Source organism: Rhynchophorus ferrugineus, unplaced genomic scaffold, assembly GCF_030347505.1.
Source record: "Rhynchophorus ferrugineus isolate W39M unplaced genomic scaffold, kcgeb_rfMv2 rfM1, whole genome shotgun sequence".
NCBI lineage: Eukaryota > Metazoa > Arthropoda > Insecta > Coleoptera > Curculionidae > Rhynchophorus > Rhynchophorus ferrugineus.
Genome location: NW_027472580.1, coordinates 58,218,662 through 58,245,168, shown reverse-complemented (window position 1 = coordinate 58,245,168; position 26,507 = coordinate 58,218,662). Strand labels below are relative to the sequence as shown.

Genomic DNA, 26,507 nt, shown 5'->3' with positions numbered 1-26,507 from the left:
ATGACTATAAGACAACCAAAAACGATGTGAGTTCTGAGAGAAGAGGTAGGTCAGTTAGAAAGTAGGATAAAAAGAGATCTGACTTAGTTTAGAAGCCTTATGAGATATATTTGGATATCTAACCAAAATAATTATATCTAAATCAATGAAGTTCTATATTTTGAGTAAAAACATCATCACAAATCTTACATCAACAATCTTCGATAATTATAAATCATTAAATCTAAATTATATATTATCTATCTATCTATCAGCTTTAAATCTGCCTGGAGAAATGTTTTTTATACATTATTAAACACTGACTGGTGAGCCTACGTACTCGAAGGAGAGTTCGTATTGCGACATGCAAAGCCTTATCAACCCCCTGATTCGATAGTTTTGTAGGCGATTTCCTGTTGTTTATTTCCATCTGTAATATAAAATCGAAAACATAAAATCCCAAGCAACACCGTACAGATGTTCGGCTCGAATAAATAATTTGTCATTCATGCTTTCTCGTAAATGGCCGTAACGTATCCGGACTCGACGAATGTGTTAATCAGAATTTGAATTGCAATTAGACAGGACCGGCCCCGTCGTTTTATTTCGATACGAATGTGACTGGCAGTCCTTCGTGAAAATTTATGCTGAATATAAATGAACTTCTTCTCTCAGTTTATCTTAATTTTAACGTTAAAAGTTAATTAATTAATGCTCCAATGATCATTAAATTGTTGTTATATCGAATCTATAAATTAGTTTTAAAATTTTTATTTTATTTTTAGCTTTATTGTGAAAAATCGGTGCAATGTATTGTCAATCAATAGCCGCTACCTTTTCCCACCTTTCAAGCTATTTACGACCCATTTGTCACCCACAAATCGACTCATTTTTTGGTTGTTTTTAGAAGAATTGAAAAGCTGCTAGATGTCTGATGGTTCTTGGCTTCAATACATATAGCACAAGTTTTAAAAAGTAAAACTTCCCGCACTAAAAGAATGAAAACATCCAACATATATATATATATATATATATATATATATATATATATATATATATATATATATATATATATATATATATATATATATATATATATATATATATCTAGAAGGACCCATCGGTTCTCTAGGTTAATAAGGTGTATGTGTTAATACTATTTATTTTTCTAATACCTGCATCTCACTATACATCACTACACAGGATCGATAATTCAATACTCGTTTAAGTAACTCTTTACTCTCGTAACCATGAGATATACACATGGTAATGGACCCTTTCCTCAAGTCTCTACGATTCTCTTGATTTCCTGAGTGATGAAGGTCTTGTTAAGTAATCGGCCCTAGAGTATATATCTTATATAGATATAAAGTGTTAACAACAATTTTTCTTTTAGTGCGTTGAATTTGTACCAAGTAAATCGCATTTGCGGGAAGTTTTACTTTATAATTTAATTATAATTTATATCGATTTATTGGAATTTCGACCAGACAAGTCATTTGAAAACTATTTATCATAGTTTTTTTATTCAAATAACCACACTTATATATATATTTCAATCTAATTATAACAACAATATAACTGTTTTTTCTAGTAATAATATTTTTCGTTTTAATTAAATTTAACATTTTTATTATTTTTAATGATCATATAGACGTGCACTCAGTCTTAATTATGAAATAAAACTTGATGGAATTACCAAGAAAAAGTAAATATTTCCTCTGGTGTTACGTTACTACAATATGAAACTACAAACAGAATGTTTCAAAATGATAAATGAAATAATAAAATAATTTCTAGATATAAACAAAGTATGCTCAAATATACTTTTAGGCAAATATATTGTTAATGACTCAGGACTGTTAATTAATCTTATCTTAATATGTGTCATTTTTAATATCACATGTTCAACGGATTTTAGTACATCAAAACATGCATAGACGCCATTTGTCATACTTGCAAAAAGAAATCAATATCTAATAATGTGCTTTGTGAAATGAATCCACAAAAAACCCAAGCGATAATACTCCACTGTCAACACTTTACGGAAACCAATCTACTAGTTCTAAAAGTTGCAATGTTATGGCTACAAATAAAATTACATACCTTGGCCTTTATTTTATTGTGTACGATGATCAGATGAAATCTAGCATAACTTTGTGTTATTACAAGGGTTTTGGTACTATTTTCTCTTTTATGTAGATCTAGCAAACTGCCAGTCTGCGTTAAAATCCTTGTTGAGATTTTAACAATGATTTTGAACGTCTCATCGTATGTCAGAAACAACCAAATACATCGAGAAACAGGAGTACCATTAGTTCCCAATCAATAAAAAGTTCATAAAAGGACCGTCCATTCCCATTCTGCTACCGTAGTGTCATCTCGCACAATTTACTGTATACCGTTTGGTAATTAAGAAAGCTCGCATACGTTTCCGGAGCTGTATAGTCCAGATATTAATAAAACGCTCTTGACCTATGCTTTTGATTTCGTTTTTGAACTTTTTTTAGTCCAGATTTATATTTTGTTGAACATTTAGTCTTAATCACCGCTTCAATCTCCATAATTAATGTATTACTATTGTTTTGCAAGTACATCAATACACAAGCAAGACGAATGTGGAATAAATACATCAATATCTATATCCCAAATTAAAATTAAATAAAACTTACTTTAAAGTTAAAAGAAACATTGAATGTAATTGACCTAAGAAGAATAAAATTCAATTTCCACAATACAAATAATCTCCAATTTACAGTTACAAAGAGGACACCTAATTAATACAGATTCACCTGAAAATATAATTTTTGTGTAGCAGTTTATTAACCGTTGCCATAATCATCTCCCTCAGCTCTAAACATTAATTCAGAAATATTATTTATAAAAGTTTGATATGTATTCAAATAGCTGTAATAGTTGGTTTTTGGCGACTTTTCTATGAAATAGTCTCGTATCATTCTGTGGTATATTTCTAGTTCTAGACTTTGACTTTTCGCCTAAATGCTCTATATTAAAAGTGAAGGAGAGGAACTTAAGTTTTAAAAATTTACATTTTAATTTAAAATCTTTAAACAGTTTATCATACTTATATACTTATAGCAACATAATAAACAAGTAAAATGTAAGTTCAAACCTAATAATGTTATGTAATCTGAACTAAAGATTTATTATTCATTAAATACCATAATTATATCTTAATCTATTAAGATATGTTCTTGTCATTTTAATTTTGCGCACAGTGCTGTGAAATTTTGAAATTATTTCTCTTTATATTACAGATATCCATGTTCGGATATTTAAAACACCATACAATGCGTGCAAAATATTCTATCGCCCATATTTTCTAATACATGTCATTAAGGATAATTTATACAACTTTTACGTATCGTTTAATTCGAATGTAATAGCTACTAATGAATAATTATTTCTATTCACGATAAATCTTTATCCGCTAGGTGCGTATGCGTTTTCGTAGAAGCGCACAAATTCGTTTCTGCATTCCGATACCTATGCAGATCGGCTCGAGACACACCTGTGAACGCAGCTGCGCCAGATTTTGATTTTTCCATGCACCGCATCATAAAATTCCGTCTTGCCTCGGCCGAACGATCCACTCACCCAACTTGTCCAGCCCAGATTAATAGATTTCTTTGAAAGCGATCGCTGTGATGTGTTTAAAGGAAACGCTATTAAATGGTTCAAAGTATGTTGCGGACGCTGATTCGATCCGATCGATCAGCACAAGCAGGCCGCCGCGGTATACTTTTTGTCATTTCGTGATTGGTATTCCTGCAAAATAACTGTCGCGCTTCTTGTTACAATATTTTCTGATTTAATGGTCTGTAATTTTTAAAATATTCTATCTATTTTTAAATGTATTTTTCGTTCACGATATTTAATTGTATATGAAACTATATTTTTTTAATGTATTGTGATATTTCTTCAAATTTTAGTTGCTCTCGCATAAGTATCATAATTTCTCCTTTATATTAAAACCAGGGATTAATTGTTATTTCGCCAGTGTCGTGTATTATCCGGGCTTCCCGGGTTCCCTGAATGATTCCCCAATTTACAAACATTATAGAACAGATTCCTAAAAGTCTTACAGGTAGCCTAGGAGTTGAATAGCTTGAATGCTCGCAATATAATCGGTAAAAATTGTAAAAAATGATGGAAAATATTCTAATAACACAAATTTACAAATTTGGATCAACTTTTTGATGGCCCGATCTTAGACCTTCAATCCGTGTGTCAAGATTGGTTTTAATTTTTAAGTGGTGGCAGCACTGCGCTCTTATAACGACTGTCAGCATACGACGTTGTCTTAAAAACTAATAAACTCAATAAACATGGACAAATTATGATGCGTATTTGCTATATTTTGGCTTTGCTGTGCTAAGCACTGACAAGCCTGGGTACTGATTTGATTTGTAATGCGTGCAGAATAAAACTGTACAAGTGGTCACTTGGTGAAAATCTATATTTTTTATTTTCTGTGCCATCATTGTAGAGAAAACATAAAAAATCATATAGATGATTGCTAATTTTGCTCGATGATTATCATCGATATAAGTGCAAAAAAATAACACAACATAAATATGCTGACGTATCATCAGTGTCGAAGCCAGTTTCATGTGCGGACAGTAATCCATTGCCAATTCGACCAGACAGGCAAAAAAATCTTAAGAACTTTAAAACACAAGTCACTATATACAGAAATTGAAATCACGCGCAATTTTATGTTGTCGTTCTTTAAAAAGCTTCTGCTGTGATATGAAAGGTTTAATTGATGTGGTGAATAACACCATATAATTGAAATGAATGAGATTGTTGAGACACCATCCATTTCGATTGCTCACGCAGTACAAATTAAAGAATGCTATGACACAACGCATACAGTTTTGGCCAATATCAAATCAAATGAAAATTTGTGGCGATATAAAGGTTGAAAAATAAATTAATTGTATTTAATTTCGAAATATAACTTGATTTACGTATTTATTACAGATTATTGGTCTATTGGGGTGCAATTTGGATTCACGAAGTTTTACTCCTTTTTTTTTGTATCTGTGCAATAGTCTTGATCATGCGCAAAAATCAAGGAATATTTGTCAGATCTGATATTCGAGAACTAATGGTTGGAACAAAGCTTGCGAAAACACCTGATGGAGCAGCAGCATGAGTATAGTTTCAAAGTATTGTTCACAACTTTTTCTGTAACCACAAATCCCCTGATTACAAACAGGTTCAGTTCGAGCAACTCGTATGGTAGCTCCACATAGTCCCTCACATTTAACGTCTGCAAACAGTTTATTCGTAAGATACGCAGTTCGAAAGTTCTTTGAGTTTAATAAGTTTTGCAATTTATTTCCTTCTAACATTTTTGGTCCTCCGGTTTGTATACAATAATAAATAACTCGTATATTACCAAATGGAAAACTTATTTAATGTTGAGAAATGTCCAAATCTAATTTAACAGTTACCAAGAGATATAACTGATCAAAATACATGCAAGGAACCAATAACTCAAGGATAATCCTATGTTTATATTAAAATGTCTACTAATATTTTTATCAAACTATACCTGTGCATAATAACTAAGTCACACATAAGAAAATAATGTTTTATTAATATGTTCTCTAGATTATTTTTGTTGCCACTTTTCTTGAAAAAAGAAACTTGTTTATTAGAATGAGATAAATAAATAGTTAGAAATAAAGCAGATATTGTTTGGCGCCACGCATAGTAAATATGCATTGACATACAAAGGAGGCACCGCGGGTATCTGCCTCTCAAGTGTTTGAATGAAATAGAATAACAGGTTAAAAGCAATTTATTCTAGAATTTTTGTTGCCGTATAATACATTACTATTACTATGTTATTATTGCAGTATAATTAAAAATGGTGCATCAAAGTGGTTTTATACATATTATCTTTTTTTTAAATATATTTTAAAGTCTCCTTTTACCAACTATGAGTTTATCTGGACTGCATTAAGCCTACAGACTGGCAAGTGACCAACTTTAGAAATCATCCCAGAAGACATCCGGTCTTACCCAGCCTGGTTACTGGCGTGACTGGGATCATTTTCCTTGTCGGATTTTACACTCTTGCCTAGAACATTCACAAATTTTAAACAATCACAAACACAAATTTACGACCATGCCCCAGCAGGATTCGAACCCGCGGCTATCGCAACAGTAGGAGGACCGTCCCATCGCCTTTACCACTGCGCCACCAAGCCGACATACATATAATCTTGCTAGTATAGTTCATACTTAGTAGTATTATTTATTCAAACGATAAATCATCATGATTTTAACCACAAATATAAAAAAGACAGTTTTTTCTTAACAGTCTCACCGGTTACTAATACTAACATTCAGGACAAAATCAACAAGAATCCTTATTTAGATTAGCAATTTTTCTTATGCTTTTTTGTCTTTTTCTTTTTATTTTATAAACTTCGGTACTACTGACACCCCAATTTTTCAATTTATTTGATCATTTTTATGTCATACATATATATTATATCATATATTTTCATATACCATATACATTTCGAATGTCCAGATTTACAAATATTTTGTAATGGATCAGTTCGAGGAAACAAAACTCTATTATAAAGTACCTCAGTAACCTAAAGACTAAAATAGCTTTAGAACAATTAAGTTCCTTAAAATATAATTTGCAAATGAATAAATGAAATATTGAAATTGTTCAATCAAATTTTAATTTTTAATGTCAGTTATTTTACTATATCTCTGTACAAGACCAAAAGTTGTATCTGTGTGAATAACACACTAGACATCTTACAAACTGGAATTATTTAGGATGTTATCGCCAGTTTGCGAATACTTCGCAAAGAACGAAGCGGGAAAGAGCTAAATTTATAGCGTATAAATATGAAAACGATATAATTTATGAATTGTAGATAAATCAGGATTGAAATATATGAGTATGAATTTGTTTTGTGGGTGCTTTGTTATGCGACAAGTATAATGTTTATTTATTGCTATTTTCATCTTGGTTAATGTAGGTTAGTTATGAAGGATTGTGTGCGTTAGATAACATTATCTATTTTCTACGCTCTGCTACCTAAGAATTGATTCAGTTATTGAATAGTATTGATAAAAATAATAAAATAAAAATAAAATGTGTTAGTAGATCTCTTGCTTAGTTCTTCCATTCTAAATATTTAATTTTATGGATGTAATTCTAGTATCGCCATCTATGTGTAAGGCCGGGAACTTTTCAGTTGACTTTTTTCAAAATTAGTATTCTTCTCAATTATATTGAAAATGCATGAAAAACTATAAGATTAAATGCAAGTTGCAATATCTATATTTTTATAACTTCAAATAACAAATTCTCTAAAAAACCTTTAAAATACGTCCTACCATATGTAGCATTTCTTCAGGTACAGTTGACTAGGAGTTTGCGATAACTTCACCGTCATTATTTTTGGGTAACTTGATATATAAATGGCTTTTTATTTTGTCTTTACTACCTTCACTTCCTTTTTGCTGTCTAGTGATTCGAACCGATTGTTCGTCGGAGCCTGTTCATTTAAGTTATGCTATTTTGGTTTTAGTATGCCCGACATTACGTCGCAGTTCCTGTTTTAAAACTTCATTTCGATATATAACTCATTTAAAACCCAAAAAAAAAAAAATTTAAATACCTGTACGCTTATATTAACTTGATGACCTCGGTAACCAATCCTCTTTTTATTTGTCCTGACTGCACACAGTACCACTGATAATATTGATGAAAATAAATTTAAACCCGATCATTGATGCAAATCTAGTTTCTGTTTTTATTTATTACGATATTCTTTGAATACAATCAGGTCAAATATATTCATCATTTTAAAGAATCAAATTTGAAACATAGGTCAACAAAATAGCTTAAATAATTTATATTAGAGTATCAAAAATAATGGCCAATAAATTCAGTTCTTATAAAATGTTTGCTTTTTATTAATTATATTGTTGATCTGAAAATGTACGATAACCGATAAAATTTTCGAGTTCAAGTTGTAGAACAATTGAACTGCACAAATGATGCGTCCAATGATTTGGTATTGAACAGACTTGTTTGAGAATAATTCAGTTGAAACAGGAAGATGATCATTCGTAACTATTTGTTTAGACATCAATGGACGTTCTCTCAATAAATATTTAAATTTCATTGATTTTCGATGCAAAATAATGCGTAGATATTTTGAACAGAAATATCCACGTATATTTATTCAAATAAAAATAAAGTATATACAGGCTTATATGGTATTTCATTATTTAACCTTCATTTTCGTTATGACGAACACGTTTATTCTTGTTTTATGATAATATCGTTACTCAAAAATTCTAAAACCGACACTTAAAAGCACGTTTGGTTCAATTATTAAATAAATATATTCTTATATATTGGATCTTGCATATATTTAGTGATTATATATTTTTTTATTTTTCAGGTTAGTACTATCGAATGCAGTTAAAAAGTCACAAAATGCATGAAGATGGTAAGGAACTCCTTAAAATAAAAATATTAATATACCTGAGGAACAACAAAGAAACATTCCTCAGGTTTTTATATATACTAAATATTCTCATGGATATATCCTCAATAGGATTGATCACATCTCAAATTGTTCTTAAACAACATATCTTTCAAGATATTTTATATTTTGTAGACTTCGATTTTAAATTTGCTATCGATGAAAACATGACGTTTTTCCACTTGACCAGATGATGTCCAGACTATTACAAAACCCGGCGACGACATAATTAGACACATAATTCACCGAAATTTGGTTAATCCCTTTGTCATGATTACATAATTGAAGAAAAATTTGTTGAGACAATGTTGAATTTGATATGACATTTATACCTGTATACCAAGATGTATTTGATATCAAATATTGACATTGTTCAACTATAGTATCCTTATTAGCTTAAAAACTTTATATCCTAAATATTCAAGGAAATATTCTATTTATTGTACCTGGTAGATAGTATGATAGCACTAAATTGTTTAAAGAACTGGGGTAAATAAATAAATAAATGGGTATACTACCATCTGTTACTTAAGAGTAGTACCGAAAAATGGATGCCATATTTTTGTTAATATTAATGATAAAATTAAATTCACTTGACAAATTTTAGAAACCTAGTAAGCATAGCTTCGCATTTACTAACGATAGATAACGATAAAACAAACACATTTGAATGCAACTTCATCCTGAGTTACCGCTAATCTTACAAAATAATAAATTCAAGTTATTTATTGTAACTTTTTGAAGCTCACACAAAGTATAAAATAATCTTTAAAATAAGTAAATAACGAAATGTGTTCACTCACACTCTTACGCCTAAAATTTTTCGTAGAAAACGATTTTCATCAAGCGAATGTTGTAACAATTTTCTTACAAGGTATTTGTGGGCTTTCCAGAAAACAGCCAGAGAATGATGAAATTCACTAATCGAAGGAAAAATCGTTGAAGACGTTAATTAATTTTAATTTTTACAATGGATTTATATATATTTTTTAACTTCTATTTCATTTTCATGAACTTACCTAACAACCTAGTAAATTGGGACTATAGTATTTTATAGTATATTGCCCCAAAATATGTTATTTATTATGCAAATAAACACAATTAAAGATTTAAATAGTTTTGAAGTCAAAATATGGCTGTTTGTAAATATTTATGCCTACAGAAACAATATCTCTCTTAAAAGATAAGCATTTCAAATATTATTTAATAACTTAAAAGATAGGAGAACAATTTTAATTACACCATAAATTTACACGTACATATACATTTTAGAGATAAAACTGCGATCCGTGGAAGGTCAAGTATACTATTTTGTTTTTCAATTATGTTATCGTATAGTGAAATAATACAAACGGTTGAAACATACATTATTCGAATGTAACACGTTTCTTTAAACTTGTAGTAACAAAATCATAATGACTTTTGTTACTACAAGTACAAGAAGTAGTAGTTGAAATGTGAATAATGTATGGTTTGCGTTAATTTTACCTCAGGATTTTCAGTAGAATTATTAAATGATATCACTAACCATATTCTTGTAAAATCGATCAGTATTTTTTTTTATTAAAAAAAAAGACTATATTATTCATCTTACCTCATGAAACTACAAGGATTCTTATTTATATTTCCAGTCTTGGCATTGATATTTCACATTTTCGTTGGAAATTTGGCATTATTGAACGTAACCTTCATCAGAACTTTTAAACATTAAATTAACTCCTAAATATGATCTTAATTTTTTCTTTCATTTTTCAACTTTGGATTATCAAGACAACAATCTATCGATGAACCTTATTAAAGCACCATGATGAAACACAAAACAACTTAAAACATGATGCTGTACGTGATCTTATAAAAGTTATATTTAGTATGAGAGGCATCAATTATATGATCATTTTCAAAATGCTTTTTATAGTATCTACACAGGTGACGGATGAGTGGACTTTTCAAGACTAGTGAAACTCGACAAAACTTATACACGGAAAAGGCCCATAGAAGCAAATGATGCATCTGCGCGTCTCCGGTGTTACTAGTTACATAATGATAGTGGCATTGGAAGTAATGTAGAATGGTTAATTCTTAATTCTTCTTCTAGAAATCTTCTGTAAATGACCATTGGCAGAAGTTTATGAAGGAATATGGAAAAAATAATATATAGATCATTATCCATTACAATGCAAGCGCTTGCTCATATATCGACTTAAAGAATGGACGGTTAAAAACGGCCAAATAAGGAAGTGATGGATCATCCGCCATATAACCTTGATTTGACATCCAATTACCATGATCCACTGGTATAATGTTTTGTTCTCGTGTGTTTTCAAATCAACGATTTTTGGTAGCCGAAGAAGCGGTTATTCAACCTATCCAATATGGGTTTTGGAGTCACCTCAATCGGAGTGAAAAAAGAGCTACGAAAATAAAGATTTAACTACTTCCTAAAAAATACATTGATGTAACTCAATTTTGACCAACATTTGTTTTCTCATTATTAAGCTAAATATATAAATAACATTGCTCGTACAGTTAATAATGAAATGCGGTTGTGGATATATTCATAAATAAGTTAGTGAGGAATTTTGAAACACAATGTTAAATAAAAACCCTTAAGGTCGGTCTCGGATTAGTCTTGAAAAGTTAAATTGCCCATAAAAGATGCGTTCAAAAAAAAGGTCTGCACTTGAAATTATGGGAGGGTTGTAAGTTCGGAATTTAGGTTGTTCGGCGTTTTAGTGGACGGTCAGTTGAAATATTTTGTTTCTTAAGAAAAGGGCATTAATTCCAGATGTTGGGTGCGGAGGTTTATGGGATGCCCAAAACAGATGCTCGCACAAAAGAAATGTTATCTAGCCATGAACTGTTTTGGGTTTATAAATAGTTTTAAAGGACTTTCGTTTTCAATAAGGAACGAACCAAGAAGATAAGTTTATATTACTTATATTGTTTGTAATAAATAGTTCATGTTAGTTATACATTTATAACAAATATTCATTATGCAAATTTAATAATTAACGATGCAGAGTAATTGCATCTTTTTCACAAACGTATATACGTTAATGGATGTTAGTCATTTTAGAAGTCAGTTCATTTAATGAAATAATTACACTTTTTTTAAACATAATTACTGTAAATTATTTTAATTTGCTTTAATTAAGTTAATGTAATTGCTTTAAGATTATCTATAAAATTTGAATTTATTTTTTTTTAAATATGCCGCTAAATATTTGATTTTATGGTTTCATTAATATATTCGTTATCAGTATTATTGTTAACTTACCAACAAAACGTGTTCCTAGGATATTTCTCGTTTAATAATACCAATGAAAATTAATCAATTTATAAAGTCTGTCTAAAGTGATTTGTCAAACAAATTTGTATTTAAAAAACACATTTTCAAGAAGATCTCTTGGAGCATTACAATTTAGCATTAGTTTCGTCAATCGACTCATTTCTCTTTATAAAAGAAAACTAAGAAAAGAAATGCATTAATATAAACCGTCGTGTCCAAGAAAACTACAGCATGGGAGATGTTTCTAAAGGGTTGTGAATATATCCACACTTTCTTGCACATATCTCTACACACGCATACAACAAATACAATATAAGAATTTGTAAGTTATATTCGAGTCTTAATGTAGTCCTTCTTTTCTATATGGTTTGTAAGTATGCTTTCGTTTCCTTAAGCCAAGTAAGATCGAAAAACTGAAAGAATTATTCGGAATATCCCATGATATGTTAAAAACAGCCAAAAACTTCGGGAAACAGACGATTGCGTAGTACTAACTCTGGCGGTTGCAAATTAACCCGAGCGAAACTCAGGCTATTCTGTTCCACCGCAAGGAGTTGCGCATTTATCGCTTCCTAATCGATAAAGTCTCCATCCTCTGGCTGCTTCCATTGGTCAGCCCAAATCCGTGTACAGTCTACTCTTCCCACTTCTCTGCAGAACAAGCAAATTCCCAATCCCCCAGAAAGTGAATCTGTACAAAATGTCCAGTCTGCCTCTACGAAGCACCGGCATGGTACATGTATGTCTTTGAGAGACAACTTGAACTATTCCAAGTGTTCAAAAAAGTCCGTGCGTTACTCAATGTGCCGTGGTTTATGAGGAACGTCAACACTGATATCGAATCAGGTATCCCGTTCGTGAAGAGTTTCATGAACATGCTCAGTGTAAGGTTCTCCCTAAGCGCCTTCGAACACGATAACAACTTGATAAAATCCCTACCCATCCACAAACCAACCCACTACCAACTACGATAATCCCAGTCGTAAACCAGGGACCTCTGTCGCCCGCAAAACATTTCTCTATCCCAAACCCGAAGCGACATCAGCAAAAGACCATTTGGTCCTAGCTGGTCAATCTGGAATAAGAAAAAAAGACGTGTAATTATTCTCTCAAATACAATCACCGAAAAGTTCATAAAAGGAAGCCCATCAAATCAATAGTAGCTTAATTTTAATTCAATAATAGTTATATCTGTTATTTTGGGCATCATGTATTCTTAGCCTATTGGGTCATATTTTCGTAAAAGACGTTCGAAATACTTTTATATATGCCCATTACTATTAAACGATATTTATATTTGCATGAAGCTTTATAATAGAACAATGAATATTTAAAAATAGAGCAATGCATTAAGTTAATACATCTATTAATTACTTTTCCATTAACTCCGGTTCTCATGTGATTAATTTTTGCAATGATTTACGTAGGCGCGTAATATGCAGGTATTCATTTTGCCGCTATACTTAATCGATAATTTTAAAGTATAGCAGGCCATAATCCAGTTCCAACGGAGGCGATTCAGAGCATTACCCACGAATCTAACGTCCATTTCGAATCTGGTTTCCGATTTGCATACGCAATCGACCTTGCCTTTTATCGGAATGCAACGCAGCTAATTCACTCACAATTGTCCGCAGACAGTATGTACTTTTTCCCCATTCATTTCAGCTAATGATACTGTTTTATATATAAGTTATGTTAAGTAACCTAAATAGACTGCTTTATAGTGAATTAGTAGGTTGTTTATTAAGGGTGACCATTTTGAGATTGAAGAAATTGAATATCATTAAAATATATTTTTTAATAGTTTCATAACAGAACAAGACCTTGCTACATTATTACCATTACCAATTCAACTCAAACATCACAATTTACATATAACTCGTTGACTAATAAAAAAATCACCGAAAGGTTTTCCATAATGAATTTCTTTCCACTTACATTATTCAGTTTATTATTTGTATCAAATTTTGTTCACTTATATCTACCACATGGTTTCATTTGTATAATCCATTAAACTAAGTAATGTCGTTTATTTAAAAAGTGGAGAGAATTTCAATCATTGATGAATACTTTTAAGCACCAAGACAAATCGTATCTGAGATAGATGAAGTTCACGGCACATCTTATACTGTGTTTACAGTTTCTTATGGTTTTAGACATGGCCTGCATTGGCAAAAGCTCGTCCGCTCAGGGCCTTCAATAGAAGAGATTACTCCTAAACTTGACCACAATATTGTTTAAAATGATAAATAAATTAAACTGCATGAAATAGTAAAAACCATAAGAAAAACATGTTGTATGAGAAAATTCGTTTAAAAAAATCTTCAGAAGGGAGTAACGTAATGTCCTTGTCAACTTTTTGGTCTCTTTTTCAGAAGTTGCATAATCTATACAAAATTATGAATGGAACATTGATAATACTACATTCCTGAAACAAATGATTAAATTAATCAATGAATAGATAAAGCAGTAGATTTTTGAGGGCAATCTGTATCCAAGTGATTATTTTCTATGTCTTGTTAAGTATTATGGTAGGTTTAAAGTGAAATGCGATGGCCATTTGAAAAAGGAAAAATATTAACCGGAAGGTTATGCATGGTTGTTTTACTACTCGAGCTCATATTCTAATATTAGAAATAAAAGACCTCTCTTTAATTAATGTAATTGAAGCACACATCGCACATCTATATCGACATTTCTTAGGTAATTTCGTGACTAAAATCATGGATTTTACAACATCCACATTAACAGGTCAATTGAAAAGTCCCCGGCCTCACACATAGATAGCGCTACTAAAATTAAATCCATGGTTTTTAGTTAACCCTAAATCTCAAAAAATGCGTGTATAAATTTGACAGCTGTCGGATCATTAATTTGTGAATTATAGCATTTTGAGTGAAGCAACTTTTGTTATTGTGAAAAAAATGGATAAAAAGGAATTTTGCGTATTCATAAAATATTGCTTTTTGAACGGAAAAAAGACAGTTGAAGCAAAAGCTTGGCTTGATGCCGAGTTTCCAGACACTGTCCCAGGAAAATCAACCATCAAGGGTTAATATGGTAAGTTTAGACGTGGTGAAATGAGCTTCGAAAACGGTGAACGCAGTGGACGCCCAAAAGAGGTTGTTACCGACGAAAATGATTTTGATCCCCAAAATGATTTTGAATGACCGTAAATTGAAATTGAATTAAATAGCAAACACTAAAGATATCAACTGAACGTGTACATCATATTATTCACGAATATTTGGGTATGAGAAAGCTCTGTGCAAAGTGGATGCCGCGCAGCTCACTTGTGACCAAAAACAACGACGAGTTGATGATTCGGAACAGTGTTTGAAGATGATCAAGCGTAATAAACCCGAGTTTTGCGTCGATATGTGACAAGGGATGAGACATGGCTCCATCATTTCACTCCGAAGTCCAATCGACAGTCATCCGAGGGGACAGCACACAATGAACCCGCTCCAAAACGTGGGAAAACGCAACAGTCGGCTGGCAAGGTTATGGTCTGTATTTTGGGATGCATCGAATAATTTTCATTGGCTACCTTGAAAATGGCAGGACCATCAACAGCGACTATTACATTGTGTTATTGAACCGTTTGAAGGACGAAATCGCTGAAAAACGGCCGCATTTGAAGAAAAATAAAGTGCTACTTCACCATGACCATGTCAAAAATCCATGAATTGGGCTTCGAATTGCTTCCTCATCCACCGTATTCTCCAGATATAGCCCCCAGCGACTATTTCCTGTTCTCAGATCTCAAAAGAATGCTCGGAAGAAATTTTCGTCGAATGAAGAGGTGATCGCCGAAACAGAGGCCTATTTTAAAGCAAAGGACAAATCGTACTACAAAAATGATATCGGAAAGTTAGAGGGTCGTTATAATCAGTGTATCACCCTTGAAGGGGATTATTTTGAATACAAAAAAATTGCCAAGAAAATGTGTTTACTATGGTAGGACGGGGACTTTTCAATTGACCTATTACCTCTCTAATTAAAATAATTGAAGCACACAACGCACATCTACATCGACATTGCTTAGGTAATTTCGTGACTAAAATCATGGATTTTACAACATCCATATTATATTTAACGAATTTGTTCCAAATACTTTTATTTTAAAAAGTTGAAACGTTTGAAAAAGCGTATATAGCTGAATACTGAAGATTATGCAAATAAATATATATTATTTTTTTCTAATAATTTATTGAACAATCCCAGTACAAAGTTCTCACATCATTGGCTATTTCCTATCCTTATGGATCTTATAACGGCTTTAGTTTATTTCCTGATATAATTAAATCAATAGTTCATATTATACGTTTCATCTTCATAAGCTAATTACAAATTGTAAGCTTGCACTGCTTACATATTGATTACCATTAAAAGCTTCATTTCCAATCAGGCTAACTAACACCACTGTTGTATGTATATTGTATTTTACAAGCCCGTAAAATCTGTTATAGGTTGTACCTATGTATATTCATCGAATACATTTATAGAGTCGTTGTTTGTTTATAGATAATAATGTTTCGATGTTTTTGAAGTTATTTTAATTGAGCTCTCTACCATTACGACTAAATAAGCGTCGGAGTAAATGTCAGCTAGTTTATTCATTTTAATAAAACGGGTAGGTGAAAACATCGAAAGTACAACGATAAATATGATTATAAGTTGGTGAAATGTTTAAGAACTGTTACCAGCAAAAATAAACAGACGTAAAATTCAACATAACAATAATTTAACATAAAATACATTTATTATTTTTATCGTAGGGACATGAAAAAAACGTTTCTATAAATTATGCTGTGCTAATTCAAAACGTACGTTCAATGAATATTATTCATACTATAATATGATAATACTTCAGTGCAGATCTAATAAATAATTGCAAATTGAACTTCCGGTTCTATACAGAAAACGACCTTGCCTTTTAAAGGAATGTTACACGGTAAATTCTGTTGCAATTAACTACAGACAATATGCAGTTTTTCGCTAGCGCAACACACTTTTAATTAAACGGTATTATTTCTAAATTACTACGGTTCGCGTTAAATGCCAGCATTTACTCAGTTGTTTACTATCGGATGTCTTCATTAATACCAACAACGCAAGCATAACACTAAAGAGGCGTAAAAATATTATGTAAAGTGTAATTCATAGTACTACTATCTTTTTAACTACCAACGATCTGGTTTGTTCTGATATATATTGAAATTATAAACACAGATGATTTACTAATTTAATTTTGTCTGAAGCTTTTAATTTTCACTTAATCATTTATATAAAATAACTTCTAGCTCAGGTTTGATATTAATGAATTTTAATATGAATGTATTATTACATGGTGATGTACAAAAAAATATTGATTCTTTATTGATGTTAAAATGTTTAATGTTCAAAGAAGAATAAAATACATTCCTTAAAATCAGATTAGGATCAAATAAATATTGATGCTTTGCATTCTTAGTCTTGTCCGTCATTTGTAGAGATAATTCATTAGTGTATAATAATATCTGACAAAAAGGTATACAATTTATCGCCTATCGAACATCCATACCGAAATCTGGTCTGTTGATGAAATTACCAATGTGAAGGACTGAAGAAATTAATTGTATTTAGTTGTCGTTTTTTCCCTTAATGTGTTTAAAGGTAATGTGATTGTTTAACGGTTTGATCAATTTCTTGTTTACGTTTGAATTTAAAAGCCAAGGTTAGATGACTTCCAAAAAAGTTATTTATTTGACTTGAAAGTATTGTCATTGTGTGTTGACATTCTATTCAATTTATGGTTAATTGACCATTACAAAAAGTAATCTTTATTAGACTTTCCTGAGTATTTTTATAATTAAAAAATCCATATTCTATATTTTTAATATAATAATAATATAATATAATAAATCCATAATAATTAATATAAATTCTAAAAAACTACCTTTTAATATATATGTGGCAAAATTAATTTTACGATTTATCAAAATTTTTTAAATATTTTCTGGAATAACTGCCTGTAATCCCCTATAGTTGATGACCAAAACATTCAACATCATCGGAGTTTGTGCAACTTGAAATAATCATACGATACAATAATAATTTGTGTTTGGTAGATAGTCTTGATAAACTTTTATCAAAACACAAGCCAAGCCAAGAAACAATATTTACGAAAACGAAATATATTTTAAATTATTATTTTGAAAGTACAACAGAACAATAGTAATAAATTAATTTTGTAAATTAAGATAGTTCTAAGGATATCTAATGTAGGATGTTAATAAAAAATGTTTTGAAAAATAACAAACATTATTTAACAATAACTACTAAAAATTCAGCAATTGTACTGATTGATCGGAAACTTAGATTGAAACTAGAGATTGGTTCAGTCATAAAGCCAATTTCGCTCTATGGGGTGCAAATATGGTAATCAAGTATATCTTACGTAAGACATAATTAATTTTTTAAAAAATATGAAATTATAATACGAATCGTTGAAGTTTAACCATCTGGCCAAAGATCATATTGATCTGTCACGAGTGATATCAAACCGGGGACTTAATAATATGTTAGCCGGCGCAGTGGTAAAGGCAACAGGACGGTCCTCCTACTGTTGCGGTAGCCGCGGATTCGAATCTAGGCAAGAATGTAAAATCCGACAAGGAAAATGATCCCAGTCACGCCAGTAACCAGGCTGGGTAAGACCGGATGTCTTCTAAGTTGGTCATTCGCTTAATGCCGAGGACCGTAGTTCGGAGCGCACGTTAAAATGTAGGCCCAGTCTAGATAAACCCCTAGTTGGTAAAAGATACTTTAAAATATTTTAAAATTGTATAAAATGTCTAGTATTTAGTTATTATATATGTATTGTATATTATGTATATTCCCTTCAAATTTTCTCATTAAAACTCATAATGAATTATAAAAAGCATAAAAAAAATTAATATAGAAAAATCTATAAATTAATAATATTTAATAAATATTAAAGCTACGACATCTCTCACGTAATTCCTTTATTGGCTTATATGCGCATATATTCGACAATTATTATAGTTCTATTTTGTCCAATCAATACCAATTAATATCCAATTGACCTGATACTAATTTAGGAAATGATCGAGTTGGCGCATGTAAAAAAAAATTGAACAACGTACCGAGTAGCAATTTTCACACCTGTGGCCTGACCGCCATCCTACGTGCGTTGTTTGCAAAACCATCCAATTTGAATGGGTGACGTTCGATTTTCAGCGAAAATCTGTTACAATATAACGCCCACCTTTCCTATGGTTTACGTAATTTTTTTTCTCGGAAAACATTTTTTTTCGAGTCGATAAAAACATAAATCAAGAGACGCGCGCTAGTTGATCAATTCGGATGGATTTTGTTTGTTTTTTGGTATTCTTCACCGAATTCAGATTTATGTGACGGTCGATTCGTGAGCTGAAAGCTTTGAAGGCGTTTTTTTAATGAATTAAACCGTTGGAAATCGTGTTTTCCAATGGGTACAATTTTTTTTTCATAATTTATGGTGATGTATCTATTAAATGGTGTTTTTCGTTTTCTGGCTTTTAAGCGAAATCGTTTTTGAATAATTTTCTAATTGCGTGGTGGTGACATTTAAATTCGGACATGTTTGATTTTCTTTACAAGCATTTTCATTTGTATCAGTTAATGGGAATATTAAAGAATTCATGAACTGAAATTACTTCTGATAAAGCACACTTTTAATGTGTTAATATTGTTAATAGACATTATTTTATTTTTAGCCTTAATTCCTATCCCTCCGGATTGTTCTATTTTCTTCTGTTTGTCCGCTAACCTTTTGCTTTTATTTTCTGCTATGATATGTCAGATCATGAAAGACCGTTTATTTTCAATTTACAATATTCTGAAATAGTTTGATGCATATATTGATAATTTTCTATTATCACTAAAATTTAATATTGTTTTTGAATTTTTTTCTCAAAGGTTTTGTTTAAAAAAAAACGTTTAAACATAAACATATTTTAAAATGTTATTGTGTCAGATGATCTCGACTTTCATTACCAATGAACTCCCACGCCATTATCAAATAAATGAATACAATGTATATTTAAAGATTATGACCTAAATATTATTGTTTATTTTTATCCATTTGTTTATTTGTAACTAGATCAGTCAAAGTCAAATCATAAGTTACTAAAATGAAATATGTTGTTAAGCAAACTGCCTTTTTATTAATGTGATTTTGCTAAAGTGCGCACAACATATCTTCAGAGCTGTTGAGATATAAAATCATTTTTCAATTATTGACCAACATCGTTTTTCTTTCATCGACTTTTAAATTAGGGCCTTGTTTATTGAGTAAAGATGGGCAACGTTTCGCAATCGTTACAGATTGCATCTTCAGAGCAGAAGCTCTGGCACTGAAGCTCTCTTAATCAGGTTATCCTATTTAAGCAAGTGCACGGTTGAGTCATCAGTCGATAAGAGGGACTCTGCTTTTTTCATGGTTCGTTGAATCATTAAAAAACCATGATAGACTTGGTATTATACTCCTTATCTTTGTTAAGTTTATTATCATTATTTTAAATCTTAAACCTTCTCTACACTTTCTTTCAAAATGGCATTGTGGTCTTAAAACGTCGACTTTTTTTAACTGAACGTAGTGATCAGTGTTCAGTCAAAGCTGGCTAGACTGTATCTATATCTTACTCATCGTTGATGTTCTTTTATCCACGGACTCACAGGGGGCCTAGTACACCCCTGTTACCTGCAGATCTGTTCTAGTTTTGGGGTTTTGGAATATCTGAGACATCTTAGGGTGCGGTTTGAATATAACTTTGATATTGTATTTCTTCAGTATCCTACCAATGCACAAACGACGTCTTGTCATTGCATTGTCCATCAACCGAAAAAGCTGGAAAATCAATTACGCCTATATTGATCTAACTGGAATTTACTAATACCCAAATTTAACTGAAAAATATCGACCTTAAAGTAATTGATACGATTAACGACCTGCTATTATAATAATTAATTGCACGAAAAAAAGGTCTAAACCAGGAAATATCGAACGAAAAAAAAAGTACCTGTTGCTTTTAATTAGGGCACGCTCTCGAACGTTTCACATCCAGATTTCTAATGGGCGGTGTTGAATAAACTGCTCTAGTCCGATTCAGGGATCCGATCCCTTAGAACCAATTAATTTCGAACACTCGGTACTAATGACGCAGACCCCAGCGTACTTTTAAGGCGCCAGATTTCCAAAAGGGAAATTTCGCGCGTTAACGCTAATCTTCGCGTTCTCGGTACCGTCCGGTCGTGTTCCTATACGTGATAGTTTTTTGTATTATTACTATTATTATGAGAAACCTTAATAATCACACGGTAGCTGCAGCACTAGTTAGGTCTGACATATACGATTGCTAAAAAGTCGTTTTCTGCCAAACCAATTATTTAATTACCTCATTAGATAATCAAGTCATGAAGCTTTTCACACCAATCCTGTACAAGCTTTCCTTTTCCATGCTTTAAGTTTACATAAAATAATTATAATTTCTATATTTTCCAAATGATGTTTTTTTAATTTTCTAGAAATATTAGATTTTTTCTTATTTAGAATATATTAGAAAATTTTGTGTTCATCATTCAACCATTTTTTTCAACTTATATATTATAAATAATTTTGAGCTAAAATGAATAGGATTTTGGGAAAAGTGGCCTATCCGATATTTAATAACATTATAACAGCTACAAAACTCACGATAAAAAGTGTATTAGCCGGCTTGGTGGCGCAGTGGTAAAGGCGATGGGACGGTCCTCCTACTGTTGCGATAGCCGCGGATTCGAATCCTGCTGGGCCATGGTCGTAAATTTATGTTTGTGATTGTTTAAATTTTGTGAATGTTCTAGGCAAGAGTATAAAATACGACAAGGAAAGTGATCCCAGTCACGCCAGTAACCAGGCTGGGTAAGACCGGATGTCTTCTGGGATGATTTCTAAAGTTGGTCACTCGCCAGTCTGTAGGCTTAATGCAGTCGAGATAAACCCATAGTTGGTAAAAGAGACTTTAAAATATATAAAAAAAATGTATTGTGTTAAAATATTTTACCACTTATTTTATTCCTGTAAAATATAATGAGCTTATTATAAATTATAAATTATAAATTCTTTCTGTGTTTTCTAGCAATTTTTTTTAAACTTCAGTATAGAAACATGAATATATCTGCAAAAGTTATATTTGGAAGAGTTAACTATTTAAATTTTAATATAATTTTATAAATGTTTGTTATGAACATATAATTCTATATATAAAATGTTCGTTCGTTCGTCTTTCATTTGTTAATATATTAATATTTCAAAATCAATATTATTTACCGACTTGAATGCTGCAGTGGTCAAGGCGACAGGACGGTCCTCCTACTGATAGTCGTGGGTTTGAATCCTGCTGGAACATGGTCGTAAATTTTATGTGATTGTTTATAATTGCCATTATCAAAAAGGCAAGAATATAAAATGCAACAAGTAAAATGATCCCAGCCATGGCAGTAACCATATGGCAGTATCTTGGGAAGACCGAAGAAGAGCTATCTTCGGGATGATCTTCAAGTTGGTCACAGTCAAGCCAGTCGACAGGTTTAATGCCGAGACCCTGGTTCGGACCCACGTTAAGCGGTAGACCTGCCCAGATAAATCCTAGTTTGGTTAAAAGGAGGCACTATAAAATATAACAAAAAATTAATATTCATCATTCATTGTCACTAAATTCGGTAGTATTTTATTATTATATTTTAATAATTTATCAAAAAATAGTCTACATACATAACTGTGCAATTATTTAGGGATGTGTGTACCATCATTTTTAAATTTGTTGAAAATCTAAAAAAGTTACCCATGGATTGAAAAAAAAGATTGATGTATTGATTGATAATAGTATTAAAAAAACTAAAATCCAGAAATCGGTAGGTCTGTTCAAAATACTCAACGGTTTATATAGCCGACGGCACTTCCTTAATTTACGAAATTTTAACGATATCTCTTACACGATTTTAAGACAATCCCATTTTTCCGGATTTCTTTTCGCCCACACAACCACCCGTTAAGCTCATCCCACGCCACGGGTACTACGAAACCTACCGTACTCCAAAACTCATGTACGCGACTGTACTTTTTCCTTATACCTGACTACGCGAAGAGGCAAGGCTGTTCAACATCACGGAGTCAAGAAATCGAGATTTGCTTCTCAGTATCGAGTCTGACTCGGGTGAGCTAGGTTGCGTTACGGTGCCGGGTTCTCGACGTACGTATTAATTTTGTCCACTCTCTCCGTCTCTCTTCTTTCCTACTCGTTGGTAATTCTCCGTCGGAATATTAGTTAGTGACGATATTATGCAAAAGTGATCAGGATGTACGTCACGGAATCGAATTGGAGCGGTGAGTTGTGTGGTTTTTGCATTTTTTTCGTCGTTTTGAGTATGATGGAATTCCGACCATCGGCAGTGGCGCCACAAAAACAAAACCGTCTGGGTTTTGGTCGATGATGGTGTTGTTTAGTTTCGAAAATGATATGAGGCCTATTTATTTTCGGCCTAGTTAAAAAAAATAACGAAGATACTGTGATTGGTTTCGACCATATGGCCCACGGATTTTATAATTGATGTAACTTGTTCAATATGTATGATTATTTCGATGCGAATATTAATATGTTCGTATATTCTGTACCAGATTTCTCTCATTCCATATATGGTGTATAATGATTTCATCTTTACAAAGAGAGAAAAACATAGTTAATATAATACAAATAAATGACGCTCAGAGTAATTTTAAAATAGATTTATTTAACCACAACAATAAAAGCTACAATTTTAGTTTGTAATTAATTAAAATTAAATAGTTTCTAGATAAATTACAATTTTATAATTATAAATTCTAATCAGTACGCTTATCCTCTATCAGCGGAAGCATGAATTGCCATTAATGACGCCAGCTGAGGCAAGAATCGTCTTGATTTCGCGTTAGCAGGTGTTCTTTAGATTCAAAATGGACCCAAAGGGCATCTAAATATACACTATTCGGGACGTGTCCATTATTATTTGATATGTATTTCTCCTTACTATTATTCTCTATTCTTATTATTTATCTCTTACTCTATTTATTACTTACTCAATAACATTTTTTCAAATATATATTTTAGCCGTTCCTTAACCTTATAATATGGTGGGAGAATAAATTAAAAGATTAACTATGATTTATGAGTTCATAAATTTTTAGTAAAGAGCATATTTTTCAAAACATTTTTGAATTATAAGATGTCACGATGCGTTCGTAAACATTCGCTTCACCAAATCTGGTACGTTTGATTTTAAATTATTATAACTTGTTAAAGCTCTTATAATCAAGAACTTCACTGAATCCAGACCAACACATCTATCGAATCCACGTTCATCGAAATAGAAAATGGCCCTATATTTTTTAAACGGTCTACAGGTGGTCGGCAACTTTGCCATTTTCATTTATTTTCCTTGTCAGACGAAAATAAACATCGTTTCTGGGAAACGTTCTGGCAGGATGTTTCGGGATCTGGTCCAGATCTGTACGGTTCATCTACCAGTACGATGACGTTGGTGTAAGGTGTGGCGGCGGTTTACAGTAAATTTGAGCGAATAAAAAACCCGACTGATGAGATATGGGTGTCCTTTCAAAGATGATGACTAGTAAGTGAGAAATATGTTGCCGAATTAACTCGTTTTAGTTCAGTTTGGCTTTGACATGTACAAAAATTCTGATCTAAATAAAATAATTGAACAAAAATGTTATCAGATATAATTTATTTTATCATTATAGCATATCTAAAACCTACAATTAATTATAGGTAAGAGTTAAAATCTCTTAGTACTATAGAGTAATAGAGATGCAACTCAATAGCTTTGCCCAACATCCAGAGGGCGCCATAACGGGTCATTCAAGTAATTTGATTGATCAATTTAAATCTCCGTTATAGGCACCTGTGAAAAAAATTTTTACTGTGAAGACATTTGATTGGCTCATTAGTAATGTTTGGCACGTGGTAGCCTTGACGTCATGTTTAATTGACCAATGAAATTTAAATAAAAAACAATTTTTTTCTGAAATAAATTTATTAAATAAAATTCAATTAAATATAAATATAATCTGTAAAAATAAATAAATATAAATATAATCTATAACAATATACAAGTTTTAACAGAAAACGATTGCTCAATAATTCCTCACTATCTGTGCACCCGGGCACACATAATATACTATGTACTAATAAAAAAAAATTTAAATTACTCTACGTGATTCCACAGTCTGCCCTATTGGCAATAAGCATTTTTTTATGTCTATATTATACATACATGGCAAGAAAATCACTTCATTAAGCAATCTTCTGTATCATAATTAATTAGTCTTATTCTAAAGTCTACATATGTCCAGTAATCAGATCAGGTGGTGTTGCGAATCTTAGCATAGCGAATAAAACAAGTAATATGTTAAAGATAGCGACATCTACATGTTGGACGTCGCGAAACATTTCTCCAAAATTTCCTATGAAGTTAAATCTCTATTTCTCGCTCTGGATGTACGGTACACGCCATATTGGTTAGTTAGTTCAGTAATTAATTTTGATTTAACAAAAATTCTATTAAACGATACTTTATATTAATTTTAATTATATTTTATAATTATTTATAATATAGATTTATAATTTAGATTTAGATAGCTATAACAGTTTCAAATCTATAGTATATTTTATTATTTAGTATGTTTTTTAAATATTATCTGAAGATGTTCATTTCAGTAAATTCTAGAAGCTAAACTATTATATTTTATAAAATTGTATATCCATGCTCTTCGATTGTTAACGACTTTTGAAGGATTTTTGTAAATTTAGGATATTGTTGGCCCCATTTGCATTCGATCACTTTTAATATACTCAATACATTTTTCTTGAAGAATACTTTTTATAGATATTTATAAGTAAATCCACATTGAGACGAACAAAATATGCTATTATTCCAAAATGGTCTTAACTATGGATACTTGCCCAGATAATTTATAGCTGAGTGGGTAAATTACATGATAACGTTGTAATTTAAAATTAATACTCTGTATATTGCGGTTTTACCTTCATTTTACAATCGACTTCTGCGGTTTGTGACCGTGTCTCCGTTGTTTACACGTTTGAAACACCTTTTAATTAACACGATAAACTTTCACGGAAAGCATACGTCTGTGTTTTTCGCAAAATTATTTGTTTCGTAGGTCGATGCAAATATATAATCGGTAGAAATATTACTTAATTGCAGTTATATCGGAATATGTACATGTTTAAATAAAATATACAACCCCATTTATCCAATTATTACGTGCTTGCATGTATTTTGATTAGCGATATCTATCTGCGAAAATGCCAAGTGTCAATGTAAACTACTGTCAAAACCTAACCTAACTGTTGAATTATTTGATCTACACAAAAAAAATGTTGATATATTATTGCGTTATTCAGTGTATATTTTTGCACAAATTTAACAAATTGAACGATGTATTGTTGCAAGAAAGACCAGTAATGTCTAACAACAGGCGCGATGTCATCCTATAGCATGATAACGCTAAGCCACATGTTGTAAGAGTAGAAAACAAGTTCTGTCGCACCTGCAATATTCTCACCAAGCAT

General features: G+C 31.4%; 1 protein-coding gene across 8 annotated transcripts in view; it reads left to right on the top strand.

Annotated features, from left to right (window-relative positions):
- The window catches only part of tkv (serine/threonine receptor kinase thickveins), a 305,330-nt gene that overhangs the window by 260,418 nt on the left and 18,405 nt on the right, over window positions 1-26,507 (top strand). For 2 of the 8 annotated variants that reach the window (XM_076408448.1, XM_076408397.1), the window contains exon 2: window positions 8,457-8,504. The exons of 4 other annotated variants lie outside the window; for them this stretch is intronic. In XM_076408448.1, coding sequence (XP_076264563.1) covers window positions 8,471-8,504 — 34 coding nt within the window. In that variant the 5' untranslated portion in view covers window positions 8,457-8,470. Of the gene's footprint in view, window positions 1-8,456; window positions 8,505-23,057; window positions 23,246-24,500; window positions 24,526-26,507 lie in introns of those variants that run through there. 2 more of the 8 variants (XM_076408404.1, XM_076408413.1) reach the window with 2 other exon arrangements.